The sequence below is a fragment of the Notamacropus eugenii genome, chromosome X (assembly GCF_028372415.1).
Source record: "Notamacropus eugenii isolate mMacEug1 chromosome X, mMacEug1.pri_v2, whole genome shotgun sequence".
Lineage (NCBI taxonomy): Eukaryota > Metazoa > Chordata > Mammalia > Diprotodontia > Macropodidae > Notamacropus > Notamacropus eugenii.
The window spans coordinates 89,890,346-89,911,071 of NC_092879.1; the positions used below are offsets into that span (position 1 = coordinate 89,890,346).

The following is a 20,726-nucleotide window of genomic DNA, read 5'->3' on the forward strand; positions in this document are numbered from 1 at the left end:
CGGTGTCCCTGAAAAAGATCTTGGAAAGAACACAAGTTTGGGAAGAATCAGTAGTGTGATATGCCAGCCAAAAAAGTTACAGTGATCTTGGGCTGCATTAACAGGATCATGTGATTGAGAGTTAGAAGGGCACTTAGAGATCATTCTGTAGGTGAGGAAACTGAGGCCCAGACCAACTGGGACTTATTCAGGGTTACACAACACAATAATTAATAGTCAACATTCAAAGCCAAGTTCTCCACCTGAAGCAGACCACTCTGTATTCATGGTGGCAGCACCACATTTTAAGAAATACACTGACAGGTTGAAACATGCACAGACAAGGGCAGTGAGGATGACAAGGGGACCACCATTCAAGGAGGGTTGAAAAGCCTGAGGGGAAAAGGAGGCTTAGCATGGGAAGTGGAGAAGAAGAAGGTGAAATGCTGTCATGTAAGAAGAAGTCTTAGCCTTATGTTTGATTCCCGCCCCCCTCAAAAAAAACAACCAACCCAGTAACATCTTTGGCTAAAAGAGTGGGAGTTGTCCAGCAGCACTGATGGTTTACACTGGAGGTCTTCCCATGAGGGCTGCATGACAGTTCGGGAATGCTGCCATTTCAGATACAGGCAACTACTAGACAGCCTTCAAGATCCCTTCTAACTCTGAGTCTCTGAGATGCTCTCTCTATTGTAGCCCTTGCTCCCAGATAATGCTGCAATGCAGGTTGTTTGAGCTAACATGCTGTCTTTTTATCCAGACAAAGAAATAGACCTTAACTATCTAGGTATAAAAGGGCATGAGCGTTGCACATGGACGATCACGGTGGAATCTCTGGTCCTCTTTCTACTGGTAAAGGATGCTTTCTGTCTGCAGTGTTACTTGGAAGAATGAAAGCCCAGATACGTACTAAGGAGTAATCAAAATAGGACAGTCATTGCATCCTTGGAACAGATTAAAAAATCAACATTTAGTAAATGCCTGCTGTTATATCCACTGAGCTAGGTGCAAGGAGAGTGCAAATAAACAAGATGTGCTAAGTACATGAAGTACTGTCCATCTTTGACTTATCTCCTACTTTCTGCACTGTGATTTTTTAAGAAGTACTTTTCATTGTCCCTTTTGGTTTGAAACAAATCATAAATTCATGTCCTAAATATTTTGTTAGTCAGAATAATTAAGTTGATCAGGTCTGGGAGCAGTGGAAGCAAAATAATGGGGTCATTGAAGCATTTGGGCTCTAATGGGAACCTGAGTTCATTCAGATATTAAATCTAATAATTGTTATACATCTGTATACATAGTCTCATGGAACAAACTCACAATAAAGATTTCAAGGAACAGTTTTAATATCATGGTCCAACAGGACTTGACAGTTTTTACAGGAAAACAGTGAGTATGCTTTTGGGGGGAAAACAATTTTGCTTTTGTAGCCCAATTCCATTCTCGCTATGTGTACTGCATGTGTGTTCCAGTATTTCTGGGATGGAGGAGTTGTGTTTTTCATATCCATTACTGTCCTCCAAAGTAGGAGCCCTCCCTTATAACAAATAAAACAAACACATTGGCCACATCTGAGGATGCTTACATGGCCCTCTACCGCTATTTCATTCCCCTCTTTTGAAGTTGTGCTTGGTCACTGCTTTGCTCAGAGTTTTCTCCTCATATTATTTCTGTGGCATGATTTGGATAAGTGGTTTGCCTGGTTCTTTCCCTTCAATTCTCATAATGCAGTAAATCCTCAATTCTTCTAATGCAGTAAAATTCCATTACATTCATCTACCACAACTTATTCAGCCATCTCCCAACTGATAGTCACTTTTGATACAAAGAAAAATGCTCCCATAAATATGCTTAGACCTCTGAGTCCTTGACCTCCTTAGGGTACGTGTGTAATAATAATATCACTGACCAGATCAAAGGCTCTGTACTGCTTTAGTGGTGTTGTGTGGACAGTTCGGAATTGATTTCCAGAATGGTTAAAACAATTTACAACCAGCCCCACCAGGGGCACACTAGTAGGCTTGCCGTCCCGAAACTGCTAACCACAATTCCATGTTTTTAGTCATCTTTGCCAGTCTGACTGCTGTGAAGTGGAATGGCAGAGTTATTTGAATTTCTCTTCTTAGTGATTTGGAGCATTTAAATGTGGGTGTTAATAACTTGCATTTCTTCATTTGAAGAATGACTTATCTATTGGTGTATCTTGGATATATAGATTTTTCAAGAAAAAAATGCTGTGAAGCTTTTTCTCCCAAATTAATGATTTCCCTTCTGCTTCTAACTGCATTTACCTTTCTTAGGTAGAAACTTTTCATTTTTATGTAATCAGAATTATTTATTTGATCTTTTATCATCATCTTGATACCTTGTCCTCCATTTTTTTCCCCTTAAAATAGGAGCCCAGGTGATATCTCCTACCTGAGTTTATTGTGTTGTTAGTCTGTGCCTGATTTTTGCCAAATAGGAAGTCTTTATCCTAGTACTCAATTCCCTGAATTTAACAAATGATATACTTATGTATTCAAATGGTTCTGGCTCTTATTTACCTAATCTGTTCTATTTTTACGGAGTACCAGTTTGGTTGGATGGCTGATGCTTTGGAATACAGTTAGAGAGTTGGGGCCCCTAGGCCCCTTCATTCCTTTTTTGGTCCTCCAGATGAATTTTTCCTAATCTCTAAAATAACACTGTATTAGTTTAATTGATGTGGCATTAAATTCCTCCCCCAAATTTTTATTACATGAGCCTAGCCCAACCATGAGCAATTAATATGTTTCCAGTTATTTAGGTCATAATCATATAAGTCCTGCTTGTACTTTGGTATTTTTTTTTTTACAATTTGTTGTTATTTTGAATGGGATTTCCGTTTTTCTCCTGCTACTTTCCTAAAATTCTTAGTTGTTTCAGTACACTGCCTCACTTAAATCCAGTGCCCATGCTGGTCAGTGAGGTAACATCATTGGTCCTCTTTGAAAGGAAGGACAGACAATAGTCATTGGTTCAGTAGACTAGCTAGGGTTTTTAAGGAAATCGTGCCATCTGCAAATAGCAAGTTTGAGGATTTTTTTTCCTTTTAAAACGAAGTGAATGCAGAACATTCTTCCCAAATAAGTGATAGGAAAGCCTTAGTGAATCTGGCAAAGAGAGAGGAGGATGATAAATTGCCCTTTGCTTGTCACTTATGACCACATTTGTGCTTCACAATCTGGCATATATGAAATAGATATAAAGAGATATAGATGTATATATGCAAAGATACACACACAAATATATATATACACATGTAAACATATGTAAGTGTGTATATTGTTAGAGCTTTAAATTACAGTAAGAGTTTTGGGACACCCTGTGTGTGTATAAAGAACAAGAGTTAAGGGTTGAAAGGTCAATGTTCTCTAGGCTAGTCACAGAAGGACATTAGAGGAGATGATATTAAGGTAAAAGTGTGAGAGAGATACACAGAGATCTAGGACTCTCTGAGTAGATGTTTCCAAGTCTAGAGATTTAGTGTCTCATCATTTCTCTTCATTAAGAGCCATCCAAAGACAAAATCTGGTGAAAAGCTAGTTTGTCTTGGGATCCAAATGTAGTCTTCATTAAAGAAAGCAAATACAAATTTCACCTAATATGCAAAAACTCAACCCCAGACAATACAGATTGACAAGCAAATTGTTGCAAACATTCAAAGAACAGTTATTGCAATATTATATAATTGCTGGTTGCAAAAATAAGAAAAGAAGGAATTCTACCAAACTCCTTCTAAGATATAAATACGAGCTTGATACCTAACCCAGAGAGGGATGAAACAGAGAAAGAAAACTGTTAGCCAATAGCCTTAATGAATATGTTGGCAAAAGGTTAAAACATTTAAAATATGATATACTGTCAGATAATTGGAGTTATACCAGGAATTCAGGGTTGGTTCAATATAAGGAAAATTATATACATAATAATCACAGGATTATATCAAATGGTGATGAACAGACTTTTGACAAAAGTTCAGCACCCATTTCTGTTGGGGGAAAAAACCCACTAAAAACCACGAGTACCTGGCCTTAATATGGTAAGCTCCATATCTATTTGAAATCAAGAGTCAAGAGATAAATTAAAGGCCTTTCTGGTAAGATGAAGGATAGAAAGCAAGGATGTCCATTATCACCACTGTTCCGTGATATAGCACTAGGAACATATAGAACTACAACAATAAGAGAAGACAAAAATTGAGGGAATAAGCAAAAGCAAAAGGGAAAGCCTTTTTTTGCAGTTGATGTGACATCTTTAAAGAGTCAGCTAACAATGAATTGAAATGATAACTCAGAGTTGCAGGATATAAAATAAAGCCACAGAAATAAATCATCACCGTTTCTATAGATCACCAACAAAAACTAACCACAAGAGCTAGAAAATAACTACATAATGCATCAAGTATTTGGGAGTATTCCTAGGAAGGCAAACGGGAACTCTGTGAATACACATAAAACACTCTTTGCAAAAATAGCAAGACTTCAAAAGTTGGAAAACTTTTCATTGCTCAAAGCTAGGCCCTCCTAATCTAGGATCCAGGGAAACAACTCCTTCAGGGAAGCGGACGAGCAACCCAGCCTACCTGAGGCAGACCAGTCAAACCTCTACCACTCCCATCACCACCATCTCCCTTCTGATTCCTGTGGAAAGCCTGGGGAACTCGGAGACTTTGTCTCCAGCCTTCATGTAACTGTAGGTGCTTTGGCCACAGATCTTAAAGACTCAGAAAAGAATGTTCTTAGCATCATCAGCTGGTTCAATATCAGAAAAGGATGTGATTTCATCAGCATGAACGGCATGAAAGAAGAGTCGAGCGAAAACCCTCCATACCTGTATCGCCCCCATTAAAATGTGAGCTCCTTGAGAGCATAGACTCTCCCTATGTACGTAGCAAGTGTTTAATAAGTGTTTTTTCATTCATTCAAATTCCTTATTCATTGCCATTCCAAACCACCCCCAAACTATGTTAGAGTTAGACCATAATAATGAAATGACCTAAGCATCAGAAGGTCATAAAGCTCAAGGGAAAAAGTGGGGGAATAAAATGAGGAAGGGGGCCTAGCAGTACCAGATCTCAAACTCTACTACACATCACTGATCAGCAAAACTCTGTGATATTAGTTTTAAAAGAATAGAGAAGCTGATCAATGGAACAGATTAGGTACACAAGACTAAGCAAATAAACCCAGCAGTGAAGTTTCTGGTCAACTTAAAGTCCCCAACTGCTGAAGTAAGGGCCCACTATTTGAGGGAAACTGGAAAGTGGTCCAGCAGAAATTAGATTTAGACCAAGATCTTGCATCATATAATCAGATAGGCTCCAACTGGATACAGTCCAATTGGATTTAGACCTAAAAGATCACGTCATAAACAAATGAGCAGTACAAGCAAAGAAAAATGTTTTGCAACTGTGGATAAGGGGGAAGGTTCATAGCCAGCCTAACTCAGAACAATCTAAGAACTCTGATCATGGGAAAGTGTGTTACCTCTCGATTGCCAGAAAGGTGATGAGCTCAAGGGTCACAATGAGACAGACATTTGGGGCACGGACAACGTGGGACTTCACTTTGCTTGACTAAGCAAAATCATTAACAAGGGTTTGGCCTTTTTCTTTTCTTTCTAATTTGGGGAGGAGAGAGCATTCTATCCGTACGGCTGTTAAAGAAAAGAAGGTCATCGAAACATTTTTCTTTAATGCACAGAAGAGAAAGAAGGCTGAAAAGATACATAACCAAACAGGACAGTTTTGAATAATTATATGTTGAATTTAGTATGTACCAAAAAGGAAAAGAAAGCTTTGTGTAACAGATTAATCACTTCATGTCCAGTCCTTTTTCTTTTCTACTTTGTATGTCAAAATGCTCATGTTATTTGATCTTTGTCAAATTCAGAATTAAAAAAATTAACCAATGACATTTTCTTAAGAGGCCAAACATGCTTTGCATCGGGTCTAAAGATAATCAACAGCAGACTTTTTATATGACTGAAATACTAAATGATAGATTGTTTTCCGCTTTCAGTCATATTTTTGACTGAATTCCAAAGGCACGGTCTCTCTGAAGTCCACTTATCAATTATGTAAATGATAGTCTTTGAAAATCCCCAGAGGTTAGTTCTGCATGTTGGGAACTATCTTGTTTAGAGCAGATAAAAGTAAGCAGAGAGATTTGCCACATTTGGAGCTTAATCTGGATTACGTTTTAGTGCCTTAAAGCTATGTTATTGTGCCATGTGCTTTTGCTTTGATCATGCATTTCAATCTCCCTAAAGTTACTGTAATTGAGTTTGTTTGTGAATGTACCTCGATATCATTAGGCTTGCAAGTGAGAAACTTTGAGGGTCCTAACAGAGCTAGAGAGCAGAGTTACTACCAGGGCATGAGGGATAAGAAAGAAGTGAAACAGCGACAAGTGATGGAATCTTATACTACAGCAGTTCTAGAAAATGTCGTTTCTTTTTTCCCCTAACACAGCAGAGTTGCATGCTGATAACAAGCTACTGAATTAATAAATCCTTGCAACGATGGAGACTCTCTTAATAATCAAACTGATAATGAACACAAAGATGAGAAGAGCAAAGGCGTTCATCATACTGATGTTACCTCCACTCCCTAGTCTGGGGAAAGTGCCCACACCAGACCCTGGGCAATTTCAATGTGAAATCAATTTTGCTATCCCAATTTTCCATGTGAAAGCATGCGAGTATCTAGACCACGTTTCCAATTGGAAAGAAATTTAGGGGTCTATGTTGTTACCATTACATGTGCTTAACTCCTATTACAGTTAATGGGAGTTGTAGGTCTGTAGTCACAGTAGTGTATGAAGTCCTTTAATACTATGGCTTTCTATTACCATCCTTATTAAAATAACTTCCATCTCTTCCGCCAACCTAAGACACCGCCATATTGCAAGTATTCATTTTTCCTTGGGTGGATTTCTGTGCACATAATGAAGGATATCGATTACCCAGCATGACCTGTTTCTACTTTAAAAGTGTAACTGTGTCATTGAGATGAGAATTGTACTGGAATGGTTTAATTTATCATTAGAGCTTCCTTCCCTATTCAGGCACATTTCCCCAATTCTTCTGAAACTGATTCGTTCCGTACCTCACGTCCTCATTGTCTCTGAGATGACTTCTCCTCCTGCCCTTTTATGTGGGGACACTTCAAAATAGAAGGTGCTTGGGCATCCCATTTCCTCAGCTGCATGTAGAAATGGTTGTACTCTGGATCATCTCACTATCGCCTACCTATATGTAGGAGATCTCTGTCTGACCAGAACCTCCTAAATCCTTCCATAGGCCCCTGTGCCTCACTCCACTTAATTTAATTCTGTGACCTTTCTGTGACCACCAACCATTCATCTTCTTGGATTTTACTCCTGTTCACTGAACATTCCTGGAGGAAGGTGCACAAGCATACTAATTGGGTCCACTACTGGTTTATGCTATTCTGTCTTAACTGGGCCCTCACCACTGCATGATGATCCTCTTGGGCTATCCAAACCTTCTCTTCTCACCATCCCACCCAACAAAGGGTTCTTACTTTTACTGAGAAAATTGAGACCATCTATCTTAAGTTCCTAGTGTGTCCTCCTTTGCTTCAATTTCTCCCAAAGTGATGACCCTTCTTATGGTCAAGTCCTTCTCCTCTGGAAGCTTGTCCCAGTTTTCCCCAGCCTCTCAAATTAGTCCTTTCACCGCTAAAAGCTGGCTTTCTACTTCGGTTACCCCCGCTTCTTCACCTCCCAATCCCTTATAATCTGGTTTTTGACCTCATCCCTCAAAGTTTACTCATGATCTCTTCATTGCACAATTTGATAAACTTGGCTCAGCTTTTATCCTTCTTGAGTTCTCTGTCCTGTTTTACCCTGTGACCTTCCCTGGATACCGTTCCTTCTCAGTCTGCTTTTTTAGATCATCACCATTTATGCTTTGAAGTCCTATCCTCTAACCAGAGATGTCCCTCAATGCTCTGTCTTGGGCCCTTTTTTTTCATGCTTTCAGTAGAGAACTCATCACCTCCCCTAGGTTCAATTAGATATGACTCTTGGACTGTCCACATCTCTCTCCTGGGTTCCAGTCACACAACAAATGTGTATTATACACTTCCACTTGGATATTCTGTTGGCAACTTAACCGTCCAAAACAGAACTTGTTATATCCCTCCAACTAACAACACTAGCATTCTAGCATTTATATGGTGCTTTAAGGTTTGCAAAGGTTTTTGTTTTTTGTTTTTTTTACAAATATTATCTGATTTTATCCTCACAACACCCTCAAGTGGTAGGCGTTATTATAGTGCTCATTTTGTAGATGAAGAAACTGAGGGCAGATAGATGTTAAGTGACTTGCTAGTAAGTATCTGAGGATGGATTCGAACTCAAGTCTCCCTGACTCCAGGATCAGCGCTATCTCCACTGTGGTGCCCCTACCTGCCTCTTTATTTGTTAGTTACCACTGTCTCTGTGGTCACCCAGATTCACAGCTTCATAGTCATCCTCCACCCTTCCCTTCTGTCCTCTCACACAGCCATCATTCTAGTTAAGGCCTTCACCATGTCTTACATGGATTGGTGGAAATCTCAAACTTGGTCTCCTGGCTTCTCATCCATCCTCTCTATATGTGATGTTTGGACATATAGTCTAGTCCTTGTAGTAGCTTCCAGACTTCATAATCCACCTTGACTACAGTGACACCTAGGCAAAATGGTCAAATTGAAGCAACATTCTTTCCAAAAACGTCTTTTCCTTTGCAAGTCGCAGGGTTAAGAAAGACAGATGCTAAAGGAATCTATGTTGTTCCCCTGTTCTAGAGCCCTCACTGGCCCAGAACTCTTCCCAAATAGAAATTCCTCATCTTGGCATTTAAAACCCTCCCTCACTTATTCAACATCCAGTCAAACTGGGTGACTTGCTGGCCTCTGAACTCTCATTTCATCTGCCTGTCCTTAATCCTGGCACGTAGCAACTATCTGAGGCTGGATTTGTACTGAGGTCTTCCTGAGGGCCAGAGCTCTATCTACTGACCACCCACAATGTCCACAGAAATTTTCTCCATGTGCTACTGTAGAAACACAGGTGATAAACATAGCAGGTGAGAATGCCAACCTACCCCATGGTGGATGTTGGGCATGTGGTAAGGGAAACCACTGTCAAATTGTCTCTTCCCCAAATTATACTGTTAACTCAAACAGGTAGATGAAAAGTCATTACTCAGCCAATTTTCCTATTGCGTGCCGCTTCCATTGCCTGTCCCTACGTAGCATTGTAAAGTACCAGGCTTAGTCTTTATCCCTTTCTTAGAAAGGGTGGAAAGTGAAGGTACTGCATTTCTTATGGTGATACTGTGTTTACTTGGCTTCCCAATGCCCCACTATAGGAGAAAGCTCCAAGAACCACCACTTTGGCATCCTCTCCACTCAGGTGGCCACTAGGATGCCCATCTGCCACAGCTTTAGGAAATGACTAGAAGTGGTAACTCTTCTATTATAATCTCATTTGCTCTAAAATGCCAAAAGGAATAGAAAAGAACATCCCAAGCTAAGCTTTTTGCCAACCAGAAATATCTAAGTAAAAGATAATTGTATCCATGAATGTTATTTCTACACTTATAGTTGTGATACATATCACAAAATAATGTATGTGTTAATGGCATCTTTAAAAGGATCGACAGAGCCTCCATTACTCGGCTAAGTCTCTTTGTAGAGAAAGTTCACTCGTCCACCCAACCACCAGGTTACAAAGTAACCTGGGCCTATAGAAGCCTGTCAATTCAACGAATTCCAAAACAGCACTGATGAGGCCTTGGTCAGGAGAGCCAGTTGGCTGTGCCCTGTTCTGTAAATCAGGGCCCTAGAATAAATCGGGAGGTCCCGCCAGCCAACCTTACTAGGAGACAGACGTAATGGCCAATGTCATGGGAACTTCATTATCCGGCTCCCATTCTAGAGGGAAACAGTCTCAAAAGCCTAACTCCCAAAGAAGCGTGACCTAATGTTTGAGCATTCACTCTGCACCATAACCCTGACCATCTCATTGATTTGCTGTGTAACCTTCATCACTAAAGCAGAGATAATAGGATCGAAGGAGATGGGCTTACCTCCCGGGGATGTTGTGTGAATTAGCGAATTAGCGAGTGCAAAATGTTAGCATTTCTGGAAGTGCTAGCAGTCGGCATTATTTCTAGGGACTCAGGCTCATTCTTAGTATATTATGCTTTTGTCAGAAAAGACTTCTCACCCACATCAATTGCATTTAAGTTGGGTTGATAATGACATAGTAAAATCATCATCGAAATGCAGTTTCCTGTTGAAGCAAAAACTACTTTCAGCAGCTTTTAGTGCTCTGAAACTTTTGCTTTCTTGTGGTGTTTGGAGAGGGATGTTCATTATTCATCCCCATAATGACTAGATAACCTACTGGATTTGTTCCAGTCACACAGTTGGGCAAACGCTAGCCAGCGAGTCTAAGTGACGTGGAGGTTGAGAGCAAAAAGGCCCAACTTCCAGCTCAGCCCTCACTGGCGTGCCCTCCAGGACAGTCAGTAGAGAGAATGAGGATAGGTTGCCCCAGAAGACTCTCTAACAAAAGGTACTGACCATCCCTCAAACATCTCTGCCAATGAATTTGCTGTCACTACCCTTTCTTCTATCCCTCTGACTTCTCTTACCCAGAAAATCATTTTCTTGCTGATGGCTGCACGGTAGGACTCAGCCTGCTTGCAGCTGCGGCACCTTTCTGAGCCGCGTTCCTTATTTACACGATCATTTGAAGTGATTTCTCAGAATTGTTTGGAAAACCTCTTGCTCCTATGGGATAGCCAGTGTCTAACGCTTACAGAGTTTGTGTTCTCTGTCTTGCAGATAACAGACGAGCACCTTTAGAAAGGTCACGTTCCCGCCACAATGGAGCCATTGCATCCGCATGAGTCCCATGGGCCAAAGACCCTGGAGAATGGCATTTTGAGCAGAGTTCAGCATGAACCTAAATGACAAAGAAGAAAGTGAATAAAATACAAGTTCTATGTCTCTAAATCTACTGCTAAATCCCAAAGCCCCGTGATTGTACTAATAGAAACACAATTATTCAAGTCAGCAGCCAGGGTGTTTGGTGTAAGGACTTGCATTGAGTGTGTAATCTCAGGTGGTCTGCTGGAGAGGGACAGGGAAGAAACTGGACACTGGGGAGAGAAGGAGGAAAGAGACGCTTCTTCCAATGGCAGCCACAAGGTCCCAGTGAAGAAGCAGAGGAACAACAACGTGCCTCAATGAAATCTTGAGAACACAGCTTAAGAGAAGCCACCTTAGTACTTACAGAACTCAAGTTATTTAGCTTCTGGTCCCCAGGGAAATCGAATGGATTCATGTGCTTTCGCTGAAATTAAACTTTTCATCAATCTAGAGTTTGTTACTGCTTCAAAACTAGTGTCCAATTTTGATGGAATCAGCTATAGAGGGTGTTTTAAACTTTATTTAAAGGGGTATTTTCTAATTGCGCACATATATATGGCTACTTTATACAGATACTTTATACAGATATTTTTGAGAAAAAGCACTTCGCATTTTACTGTTTCTGCTATGGATGATTCTAAAAATTCTATTATCCTGATTTCTGCCTGCCCTTGCTTGGGGCCTGCCTTCTTTCTGGCTCCCTGGTCATGGGACATGAGGCAGCAGGCTAAGTTCAAGGCAGTGGAAAATCCTTTCCTTCAGCTCCCTCACCTCCATTTGGTTAGAGAAATGTGCCAATAGCTCCTCATTCCCCCACCTTGTCTACCCCAAACCTGCATGCATGGAACCTAGTTCTTAGAAATCCCCAGCTGGAGGGGAGCTTCAGAATTAGCTGCTCCCCATCTGAACATTTTAGGACCTGGTCACTGAAGGAGGAGGGCTTTTATTCAGGCCACAAAACTCCCCAGAGCTTATTAGCTTTTGGGGGGGGGTCCTCTCTTCGGTTCTCGATGGTTGCTCTAGAACATCAAAGCTATGTTACTTAGAGTTGTTTGGATCTCCCAGGGGAGTGGAATCCCATCTATCCTGAGCATTGCAGGTTAGCTGCAGGATTTTCTCTTTGGGTGCTGAATCTTACAGCCCTAAAAGCCTTCGTTCTCCTTACTGCAGTCTGTCTGCCTGTGTAGACACAGCCTGTCTGCCTGTGTAGACACAGCCTGCCACCCTAGGCAAACACAGGAGCCAGAAAGGGCAGGTGTGGAGTTTCCTCAACAGTGTCCTTCTCTGCCTCCACTTGGCTGACATGCTCTGCCACTGAAATCAAAAGCAGCCCTCTCTCCTCAGGTGTGGTCGCTGTTCCCACAATTCCAAAGGAACAGCTCTCCAAGGGACTGTTTAAAAATTGCTATTATTCTTAGTTTTCTTCCAGTCACAGACAAAAATAGCAATCCCCATTGTAAAAGAAATGCCAAGAGAAGGAGAATGGATCCCGATTTTTCCCTTCACGAGACTAGGCTTGCATGTTGGTTTAGGCTCCATTTGGGAAATATGTGGCATGACATTTTTAGAATTTGGTTATGAAACCCATTCTTGTAAATGATGTGAGTTCTAAAAGTGGAAAAGGCCCAGATGTTTGCTCACGAAGATGACTGATTTCTAATAGTGAAAAAAAATAAAGTTGGCCATAGGTCAAAAGGAGAATCACAAAGCATCCAACCAAGTGACCCATTTGCATAAGGGGCTTGAGCAGGCTGTCTTTCCCTTCCCGCCAGCTTTCCTTATTAGGGTGTGGGATGGGGAAACGGTCAGAGGTAGAAGAGCAAGGACCTCAAGCAACATCTTGAGATGGTTATTTGTACAACGTTGTCCCTTTTTTTACCTTGTGATTTTCATAAGCGTATCAGTTTTATGGTTGAGAAGAGAACATTGTCTTAATTTCTGTAAACATCCAGTGCCTGTGTTGTAGACTTCACCAAGCCTTTCTAAAACTTCACTCTGGGACTGCTTCTGGCTTTGGCTGGCTTTTCCAACCGCAGCATGTGTTAGCTTAAATGGTCACCCCAGCTACCGGGGAGGGGAACATGTGATGCTAAGAGGAGTGCATATATCACCTTTCTAAGACATGAACTTGCCTTATTTTCTAGAATTCAAACAACTGAATTAAAGAACCATTATTGATAGATTCTATATTTGTATTCAGAACAATCCCAAATGCCTTCTTCAAAAAACGACAGATCTGTTAGGGCCTGTTGTGAAGTTCACGCAAAATGATTTATGGAGTATTGTTTCTTAATGCCACAGTGATTCCACTCCCGGTATTTGCTGCCACGGCACAGATCAAAAAATATCACAAAAGAAGACGTACCCGGTGCAAATCTGTAACCGTAGAATCTAATGATACTGAAATGTTACCTTAGTATATATTACTGCTGAAAGCAACAAGCCCATTTATGCAGAATACTCAGAAAACTGCCCCAAACCCTCCTCCTGTTTGCTAGTTACTGAAAATAAATATAGTTTCAGGTTTTTCTAATTCATTCTTGGTAATCTCAAGCCAAATTGAGGTCATCATTAAAAAAATCCAATCATTGTCTGCACATACTACTTTGCATGCTTTGATGTTGAATGCGTGCTCTTGGCTGTGCCAAAGTCTGCTGAGTACTTGTATGTCCTGTTACAGTCATACACTTGAAAATCAATTGAATGACTTGGATCTGATTTTCCCTACTGTATTTAATGAGTACCCCTATGCGTCCTTCTGCGGGCCACAGTAGAACCACCAACTACCTCTGCAATCGAGGGGTTCTCTGCAAGTGCCCAGGCTGTGCTGAGTTACTGGTGGCAGAGTTGCCCAGTCACAGTATTTCAATATTAGTAGATACCATGTAGGCAGATGCTTCCATTTCAGCTAAGAAAAAAACCGTATCCAGTCAGTGCCATGAATAGCTTGGGGGGAGGGGGGAGAGAAACAACCTTCATGTGATAATACACACTTACTATTCAATAAAATTGACTATGATACACATTAAGTCCTGTATGTTTGCGTGAACGTATGCATGTGCTACCTACCTCTTGTCATCATCTGGATAAACTCCGTCACTGGAATTCACTTTAAAGGACAACATCAAATAGCTATAAATCTTCTCTCAGTATAAGACACATGAAAGCTACAAAGAAAGGACACAGAGAAGGACTTTGTTTAAAGCTTTGGGGGACGATTCAAAACTGGAGAAGAGTGTGAGGAAAAGCCACAAGCAGAGCTGGGGATGACTGTAACCACTGATCAGGCTCATGCTGCCTAGGCCTTGTCCTCATGTTGGAGGGAGGGGAGGATGAAGAGGAGGAGAGGAAACATTTCCTCATTGGTATGGGAAAATCTGGACAAGACTGACAGCCCAAGATAGTACCCTCTGAGCAAATAGGGGATGCCCAAAGTGAAGGTCCCATGTTTGGAGAGGACTCGATTGGGAATGACTCTATATTTTTTCCTTACATTCACAAAGTAGGTCAGAAGGACACTGAAGGAAAATGGAATTGCCCAATTCTAGACCATAGTAGAGTACTCCAGCTATAGGGAGCCCCATTGGCAGTAATATAGCACTTCTTAAAAAAAAAAAGACACATAGACATGTATGGACTTTTCCAAATCTGGAAATGTGTTCATGTAGCTGGAGACTAAAGGATGACCCATCTCCAGGACAGGCCACTCAGTAACCAGAATCCTGTAGTTCTGTTGAGGACAGTATAAAGGGTTGGCCTCAGCTCCCTTCTCATGCCAACCCTTACTCTCTTATCAGAGCAAATAGGCTTCAGGAGCTGAGGTGCCAGGGGAGGGAGGGAGGGAGGGAGGGAAGGAAGGAAGGAGATACTCAGGAGAACAAGGGTTAGGAAACTCATTTTCTCAAAGCCTTTAAGATCACCTTCTCTGACAACAACCTGCTGGGTTGGTCAGGACAGACGTAGGGGAAAGGTGAGCTCCTTAGAAGCCCCAGCCCCTTCCTAGGACCTTGCTCATAGTATGGGCTTGTTAGACTAAAGGAAGGCTAACCAGGGCTCAAGAAAAAGGTTTTCCTTCTTATGGTTCCACCTAGGAATCCAGAAGGCTCTACTTATTCCTTAGGGCCAAGACAGGCCGAGTCCTTACTAGGGAAACTGGAAAAGCAAACAGGTCCCCATTTACAGTATCGATGCTAAAGTTAAGTGGAAGACTGGAAATGGAAATATATTCAACTGAAATAAGAGACTATAAAAAAAAAGAAAAGAAAACAACTGTCAGACAAGCCATCCTAAACAGCATTTACTTGAGCTGTCTCCAACTTCGAGAGTTCCTTGTTAAGGGGGAAGAAGGGGAGAATGGCACAGGGGCCCCAGGACGGAAACCCAGCCCAGTCTCCGGAGAGGGTCCTGGTGACCACTTTCTACTCCATCCCTCCAACTTATGCCCCCCTCTCCTGTTGTGCCAGCCAGTGCTAGTCTCCCTGCTCCTGGGGGTTTTTCACACCTTGCCATCACTAGACTGGGACATCATTCTACCTGCTTCCTATGATGCCACAGTGATATCTTCCCCCTTCCTCCTTCTCTTTAATGGGAGTTTTTTCCCACTTTCCAGTCATCATTACAGGATCTATTGCTCACCAATTTCCTCTTGTGTTACAGTGAGTCTTCCCATTTTCAGACTTGTGATTTTTTTAAAGCACTAACCTCATCATCCTACTGTGATAGGCCTCTCACCTACTTCCTGTTTCTTCTGCACCTGAGCCATTCAGACATTTAGGCCAGAAAGGGCCTTAGAGACCATGTCCAACTCCTTTCTCCTCCCTCGTTTTCCAGAAAAGGAAACAGAGAGCAGTGAAGTGGTTTGTCAGGATAACAAAGTAAGGGTCTGGAGCCAGAGGATTAGCAGGCTTATATGAGGCAAACCTTAGGCACCATATAAATGCCATTTATGGTTGGCCCCAGGCCTCCAGTCAGGTGATGACTTCATTCCCTGAGCCTTCTGCTGCCCTCCTGCTGAGTCCCAGCAATGTTTAGAGAGCAATATAAGGGTGTGTTTGGTAAATGTTTAACAACCAGACTCTGGCGGGGGTGGGGGGGTGGGGGGGTGCGGCAGGAATATACATACACTATGCACACAATGTTTGGGATTTATCTTCATCATTAACACTTTCTCAAGTCTACACAATTAATGAAGCAATAAATCAAACCGTGAAAATTCCGAGGTATAAATGTTCATACTTCAAAATGTGAAGACATCTGCTAAGCCGTTTAAAGCTGACTCTTCTGGTATGGAGGTAAGACTGGAACCCAGACCTATCTGATTCCAAGCTCCACTGATTGTACCATGGCACTGGACTCTTCATCCCCCTGAAGCCAAAATACTTAACAAGAGCTGACCAAGACTGCGGGGCCACTAGGAGCTGCGGATCATATCCTGCTCCGCAACGGTGACGTGTCACTGCTAGGAGACCTTTAATTAGCTCATTGTCAAGGCTTGAAGCTTCTCATTAATGTTTAAGAAGCTGTAAGGATTGGCACCCATTTCTCCATCCAAAAAGCCATGCCTATTCAATGGCTAGCCTGATTTTCCCAGGAAGGTTGCAGTCTGTGCCGAGGAAAGAGGGCAGGGCAAAGAAACAAAGAAACAGCAGTTTTTAATTTTCCTAAAAAACCAAAAATCCCACTTTCCATGCCACCCAAGTTTAAACCTAGGCTCAACAGCTAATACCCTTTCATGGGGTAATGGCATGGCTTGGCCTGGTCTGGCTTTTTACTGGCATTTCAATCATCTCCCATAATAACGCTGCAACAGGAAAACAAAGGCAGAAACACCGATGTCCTACCACTAATCTATTAAAGTCAGGCAATGTAAAACACTGGGGCTGAATGGACGACACAAACTGCCCGAGCTCTGGAGCTGGGAGGGACCTTCTGGTTCCAGCCCCCTCATTTGACAGGCGAGATCACAGGGAGGTTAAGTCACAAAATAGCCCCAATCCTAAAGTAGCTTCCCTGGATAAACACTGAAGCCCGATAATATCACCCTGTCTCTACTACAAACTGTGTGACCTTGGGCAAGTGCTGGGCCTACTGTGATTCTCAGTTTCCTTTTCTAAAAATGTGGAGACTGACCTATATGACCTCTAAGATAAATTTCAGGTTAAGGATTATATAATCCAAAGGGCCACTAGGTGGTTCAGTGGATAGAGCACTAGGCATGGAGTCAGGAGGACCTGAGTTCAAATCTGCCTTAGACACTTATTAGCTGTGAGACCTTGGGCAAGTCACTTAACTGTTGTCACCTCTGTTTCCCTGAGGATTAAATGAGATAATATTTGGAAAGCATTTAGCACAGTGCTTGACACATAGTAAGAGCAATACAAGTATTTAATTATATAAGTCAATGGTTCAATCCAGCTTTTAATTTTCATCCTGTAAGCTTTTCTCCCCTCCCCTCCAGAGTAGTCCTGCTCTTATTTCCAATGTCTCCAGGTATTGGACTCCAAAGCAGAACAATGGAATACTTAACATTTTATGCCATTTTGTCCTTTTCAAAGCACTTTTACATCCATTATCTCATTAGTATAATCAACTCACAAAGAACATTGGCAGTGAAAAAGAGAGATGTGGGAAATAATGGAAACCTAAAGTTCTGCTTGGAGGTCAGCTCTTGGAGCCACCTGGGCAAGGGCAGGGTGGGAGTGCGGAGCAGCTGAGACACCCATAGGCAATGGGCGCTGAAACTACAAGGATCTCCCCTTGCTTGACAATAAGGACTGTTTCCTCCAAGGTCAAGCTTTTAACCAGTATCTGCAGTATACAGTGAGGGATCTGGTCATCTTCCAGTCATGCTAATGGTCTCTAGATGGGCCTCACCAATCTTGGACCCGTCCTCCCTCCTCCCCTCCTTCATAAGTGTAAATATCAAATCTGAGTTGCAAATGTGGGTCTTGTTTGTAATGTGCCCAGCCTCCTTCTGATCAAATGTCATGGTGGCCAAATCACAGCGATTAAGCATAAAAGCTTGCTTCTAGCTCGAATGTATCAAGGGGGAGCTCAGCCTTGCTGGGCACTCTGAAAGCCCAAGAAGCCTGGCGTTCCTGGGCCAAAGGAGGAACGGGCATTCCTAGAGTAAGTAGGGGAAATGCCCCCTGAGACATCCAGTGGCATCCGCTCTTCTTCTTTTGCTAACAATCCATTGGAATTTCTGGGCAGATGGTAGAACTGAGCTCCCAGCCAACCCTCCCCATCAACTGGGAAAACCTGGCCTTTCTCCTTCACTAGTGGGCCTCCTGTCCCCACTCCATGCCAGATTTCAAATGTTACATTCTCATTCAATCATACTAAGCCCCTACCAGGGAACCACAGGTGCAGTCCCATTCCATCTTTGAGCAAGACATGCCTGAGGATTCCTTCAAAGAGTCTCCCAGTGTGTTTCGTCCATGCTAACCTTTCTCATCTTCCTCTGGACCCTCTCAAAAGGATATGGTATCTTAAGTGGGACCAGGTACACAAGCCTCAGGACTTTTAAAAGTATTAATATTTCTATAGAAAATAGCACATTTAAGGTTCCTCACCACTCTCCCCACCCTCACCCAAGGGGGCAGCATTAACCTTGATTAGTTCTAAGTTATGAGCACTGAATTGGAAACATTGCCGATGTTCATATATGAATAGCTAGGACACTGCAGGGAAACTGTGAGCTGGGCCCAAAGGCCAACAGGAGGGAGGAGAGAGTGGGTTGGATTACTTTGGGAAGAATGCCCACGCCTTTTAGCAACCCCAAGTTTCCCTGGGAAATAAAATGCCATCTTTTTAACCCTGAAATTCGTCCTTTCCATGTTGCTCTATGACAGGATACAGTATTGAGCAGCGAGTTTATCACAAACCCAGTATTGAATTGATCTCCCCTGGGCAGGGGCTTCCATGATTCATTTGATGAATCAGTGAGCGAGAGGGCGTTAATGGCTGATAATGGCTTAATGTGCTTTTCACCCTGCATTGTCCATCCCACTTCTACAACCTCGCTCTCATCCATTCCCTTCTTTCCACTCACATAGTTCAGTCCATTGCCTAAATTATTATAATTGCCTCTTAATCGGTCTTCCCACTGCTGCTCTCACCAATCCATTCTCTACGCAACTGCCAAGTGGAAACGGTGAGTGGAGCTAGAAGCCGCCGTAGAGGTCTATGACTCAGCCCCTCTGTTTTATAGATGATGAAACCAGGGCCCAGAGAGGTTAAGGGATTTGCTGAAGTCACACAGCAAGGAAGAAAAGAAGGTGGGCTTCAAACCAAGGTCCTTGAACATAAGACGCACCATAAGTCACCCCACTGCCAAACACTGTTAATGTTCCCTCACGGCCTATGACATAAAAGCCAAAGTCCTCTCAAGGCCAAACACAATCTGATGGAACCAACAGCAATAATAACGATAACTAATATTTATATAGTACCAACTACATAAAACTAGATTATGTATAACTATTCATACATATATTACTGTATATATATATATATTTATATAACTCTGAATGTGTGTGTGTGTGTCACACACTGTGTTAAGCACTTTGTACAAACATTAGCACCATGCCTTGCACATTGTAGGCCTTTAATAAATGCGAGTTGACCTGCAGACTCCATAGAGCTGTCCCCAGCACCACCAACCCAAACACCTCCCTGCTCTGAACCCCTCTAACATGTGATATCTCAGGGTTGGAAAGCTCCTCAGTGCTCACCTACTAAGTCTAAGTAGAACACCCCAGAGAGCTGCAGCACACTCTACCCGGAGACAGCTCTAAATAGGAGGACATTGGTCCACTCAGCAGCCATTTAGCATAGATCCTTCTCGGGAGTAATCTACCTCTTCCTGGCCTTTGCTTGTCTCCCCAACAAGAGCACACGCCCCTCCAAGGCTAAGGCTGTTTCTTGGGCCTTAATATCCTACAGCCCCACTCTGGAACAAAGCTTTCAGGCTGAGGGGGCCTTAGAGGTCATTTAGTCTATGTCCTTCATTTGACAGGTGAGGAAAAGGTGAGCCATAGGAGGGAACTGACTTCCTCAAGGTCACTGAGGAGGGTTAGATACCCTTAGTCCTTAGGCCTCAGCTTCCTGGACCTAGCCTTCTTTTCCCCGAACTAGCGGGACTGCATCTTTGATCTGGAATCCCACAGGCCCCTTACTGGCCCAATTGGGGATCATCTCGACTGTCTAGCTGCCGAAAGTGAACAGAAGAGACTCTCTTGCTTTAATGCGTCTGCACTTTTCGATTCTTCTTTCTTCCCTGGCATGATTTCTTCTGTCCTGAGTGGGCTGCTTCCTACACGTGTACAGCCATCCATCCCCGGCACAGGCACAAAATCAGTAGAGTTCCTGCAAGTGAGATTTGGAGTCTTGTTCTCAGCTCTTTCCTCTAGCCTTCTATTTCCTGACACTAGATATAATTAGCATTGCAGATACACAGGAAAGCCTGTGAACAGGGCCTAGCCTAGACCATCCAAGAGGTGCGAATGGCACCTCGTCCAGTCCCCCCACCCCCAGCCCCCTTGCCAGCACTTAAGTGTGAACTCCAGGCGCCAAGATGGAAATCTTGGCCACAATTCAGAGCCAAACTCCACCCCCCTCTCCAGAGGGAGCATGTCTCCCACTGCCTCTGGCCTCCAGCTCCACCCTATTCCCCCCAGCATCCCAGGTACCTCGTGGCCAGTTCTCTGTACTGGTAGCCAGCCAAATGCTGGCAGGGAAGATGCTCCTGCTGGTCGATCTGAGGCCC

General features: G+C 42.7%; 1 protein-coding gene across 7 annotated transcripts in view; it reads left to right on the forward strand.

Moving 5' to 3' along the window:
- The window catches only part of DIAPH2 (diaphanous related formin 2), a 1,011,052-nt gene that overhangs the window by 892,397 nt on the left and 97,929 nt on the right, over positions 1 to 20,726 (forward strand). For 6 of the 7 annotated variants that reach the window (XM_072625715.1, XM_072625716.1, XM_072625720.1 and 3 more), the window contains one exon: positions 10,871 to 11,409. The exons of the other annotated variant lie outside the window; for it this stretch is intronic. In XM_072625715.1, coding sequence (XP_072481816.1) covers positions 10,871 to 10,935 — 65 coding nt within the window. In that variant the 3' untranslated portion in view covers positions 10,936 to 11,409. Of the gene's footprint in view, positions 1 to 10,870; positions 11,410 to 20,726 lie in introns of those variants that run through there. 7 annotated transcript variants of the gene reach the window in all.